General features: G+C 62.8%; 1 protein-coding gene across 1 annotated transcript in view; it reads right to left on the bottom strand.

Annotated features, from left to right (window-relative positions):
• Positions 1-2,009: 2,009 nt before the first annotated feature.
• Positions 2,010-2,500, bottom strand: part of LOC113824623 (uncharacterized) — a 34,483-nt gene continuing 33,992 nt past the window's right edge. Inside the window, exons 9-10 of the mRNA XM_070141563.1 lie at positions 2,150-2,500; positions 2,010-2,022 (exon numbers count right to left, since the gene is read on the bottom strand). The exon at positions 2,150-2,500 is cut by the window's right edge and continues 1,457 nt beyond it. Coding sequence (XP_069997664.1) covers positions 2,010-2,022; positions 2,150-2,500 — 364 coding nt within the window. The remainder of the gene's footprint in view (positions 2,023-2,149) is intronic.

The raw sequence follows: 2,500 nt of genomic DNA, 5'->3' as shown, positions 1-2,500 counted from the left end.
AATTTCTGAACTGTCTATAGAGTTTAAGGAAGGGTCTATGAAGAGCTGTGCAAGGTCGACGGAGGAGTTGACGGGCTGCGGTGTAGGGTGTGTATCCACTGGCAAAGTAGACGTGTGTTCGCCGCGAGTGGTAATAGGACGTGTTGGAGAGATAGTATCTACAGAGGGTGCGGGAGAAGCGGAAGGAGAGTGTGGTGATGATGGTGTTCGAGTGGGCGCGGAGGGACGCGAGCGGAGGTTAGTGGGGTGGGGGAAAGGGTGATAGTCCACTTCGGGAGTGCGCTGCGCAGGGTGCGCCGGCGGCTCGAGGGGGGACACCGGATGGGGGGGCGGATACAGCGACGACGCGCCTTCGGGAACCACCGCGCTCCCCTCCAGACTCTGCAGGGGGGGCTGCGGGCCGTGGCCATTGTGCAGGGGGCGGGAGGCCGACGACACCTTGGGCAAGGGCCGAACGGGCTCCTGGGCGCCCGGCGAGTACGGGTTGTACGAGAAAAACTTGCCCAGGTCCTGGTAGTACTTCTGCCAGTAGTAGGTCGCCTGCTCCTTCGTCAGCGCGGGCTTGGTTGACTCGGGGACCACGAGGGAGGGGCGCGGCGGGTGGGGGGTGCTCAGGGAGGGGAGGGGCGTGGCCGAGGGGGGAGGGGGCGGGTGGTAGGGGGACACGGAAGGGTGAAGCACTGGGGGCGGGTGGGGGGCGGCGGACGGATGGGGAGGCGGGTGAGGAGCTGGATAGGATGCGGCAGAAGGATGATGAGCAACAGAGGGGTGAGGAGGATGAGGGGGGTAGGGCGTGGAATAGGAGCTGTAGGGTGGATGGTATGAGTGATAAGGATGTGGATGGGGAGGGTGTGCGGGTGCCGGGTGCGGGTAGTGTGGGTACGGGGTGGGTGGGTGATGGGGGTGCGCCGTGGGTGAGGGATATGGATGGGGTGGGGCCGGGTGATGTGGGTGAGGTGTGGGAGGTGGATATGGATGTGGATACGGAGAGTGATGAGGCGGCGGATGTGGATGAGGTGTGGGTGACGGATGTGGATGGTGTGGATGCGGCGATGGTGGAGGATATGGATGAAGTGTGGGTGACGGATGTGGATGGTGTGGATGCGGTGATGGTGGAGGATATGGATGAGGTGTGGGTGACGGATGTGGATGGTGTGGATGTGGTGATGGTGGATATGGATGGGGTGTGGGTGACGGATGTGGATGGTGTGGATGTGGTGATGGTGGATATGGATGGGGTGTGGGTGACGGATGTGGATGGTGTGGATGCGGTGATGGTGGAGGATGTGGGTGAGGTGTGGGTGACGGATGTGGATGGTGTGGATGTGGTGATGGTGGATATGGATGGGGTGTGGGTGACGGATGTGGATGGTGTAGATGTGGTGATGGTGGATATGGATGGGGTGTGGGTGACGGATGTGGATGGTGCGGATGTGGTGATGGTGGAGGATGTGGGTGAGGTGTGGGTGACGGATGTGGATGGTGTGGATGTGGTGATGGTGGAGGATGTGGGTGAGGTGTGGGTGACGGATGTGGATGGTGTGGATGTGGTGATGGTGGAGGATATGGATGAGGTGTGGGTGACGGAGGTGCATGTGCATGTGGATGCACTGATTGGACTGGGTCGGAGTAAGGTTGATGTGGATGGGAAACTGGGGCTGGATACGAAATTGGATGATGTGGATGAGGTGTGGATGGCGAGTGTGGATGTTTGTGATAAGGCGCAGGTGATGGATACGGAGTTGGATGATGTGAATAAGGAATGGGAGATGCATGTGGATGATGTGGATGAGGCGTGGGCGAGGGGGACGGAGGCGGGTGATGTGGATGAGGAGTGGAGTGGTAATATTGTTTATCGTTCGGTGGATGAGGGTGACTTTCGTGTGGATGTGGATGACTGGCGGGTGTAAGATGGAGGGGGATTCGCGTGGTTGGGTGATGTGGATACTCCGGCGGCGGTGAGGACGGATCGTGTGGATGGCGGTAGTTATAGTTTGGCTTTGGAGTTGTTAACACGTAGACCTCGGGCGCGGGCGACGGAGGAGGGGGAGGGGAAGCAGGGTGGGCGGGATGGGGGCGGTGCGGCGGATGAGGCGTCGTGGGGTGCGGGTGGAGGAGGGGCGGGTGCGGGGCGGGCGAGGCGGGTGACGTGAGCGAGTGGTAGGGCAGCGGCTTCGGGTACGACTGGAGGCGGTGCGGGTCGATCGCGAAGGGCGCCGACGACGTGTACTTCGCCGCCGGAAGTCGGGTCTTGGGCGTCGTCGGGTGGTACTCCAGCGTGGTGGCTCGGTAAGTGGGCGTGACCGAGTGGTGGGCGGCCACCGGGTACAGGGGGACGGGTGTGGCCGCGGGGTAGGGGGTCGGGGGCGGGGGAGGAGGGGTCCGCGGCCGGTGCGGACGGGGCCGCCGTCTCCGTGGCGGGCGTGGGGTGTCGGCGCGGGTGTCGGGGAGCGAGCCTGGGTACGAGAGAGCGTGGGGAAGATGTTGGCGAAGGGCGCTC

The sequence above is a fragment of the Penaeus vannamei genome, chromosome 28, assembly GCF_042767895.1.
Source record: "Penaeus vannamei isolate JL-2024 chromosome 28, ASM4276789v1, whole genome shotgun sequence".
Lineage (NCBI taxonomy): Eukaryota > Metazoa > Arthropoda > Malacostraca > Decapoda > Penaeidae > Penaeus > Penaeus vannamei.
The sequence above is the reverse complement of the archived record's forward strand: the minus strand, read 5'-3'. Positions and strand labels throughout refer to the sequence as shown.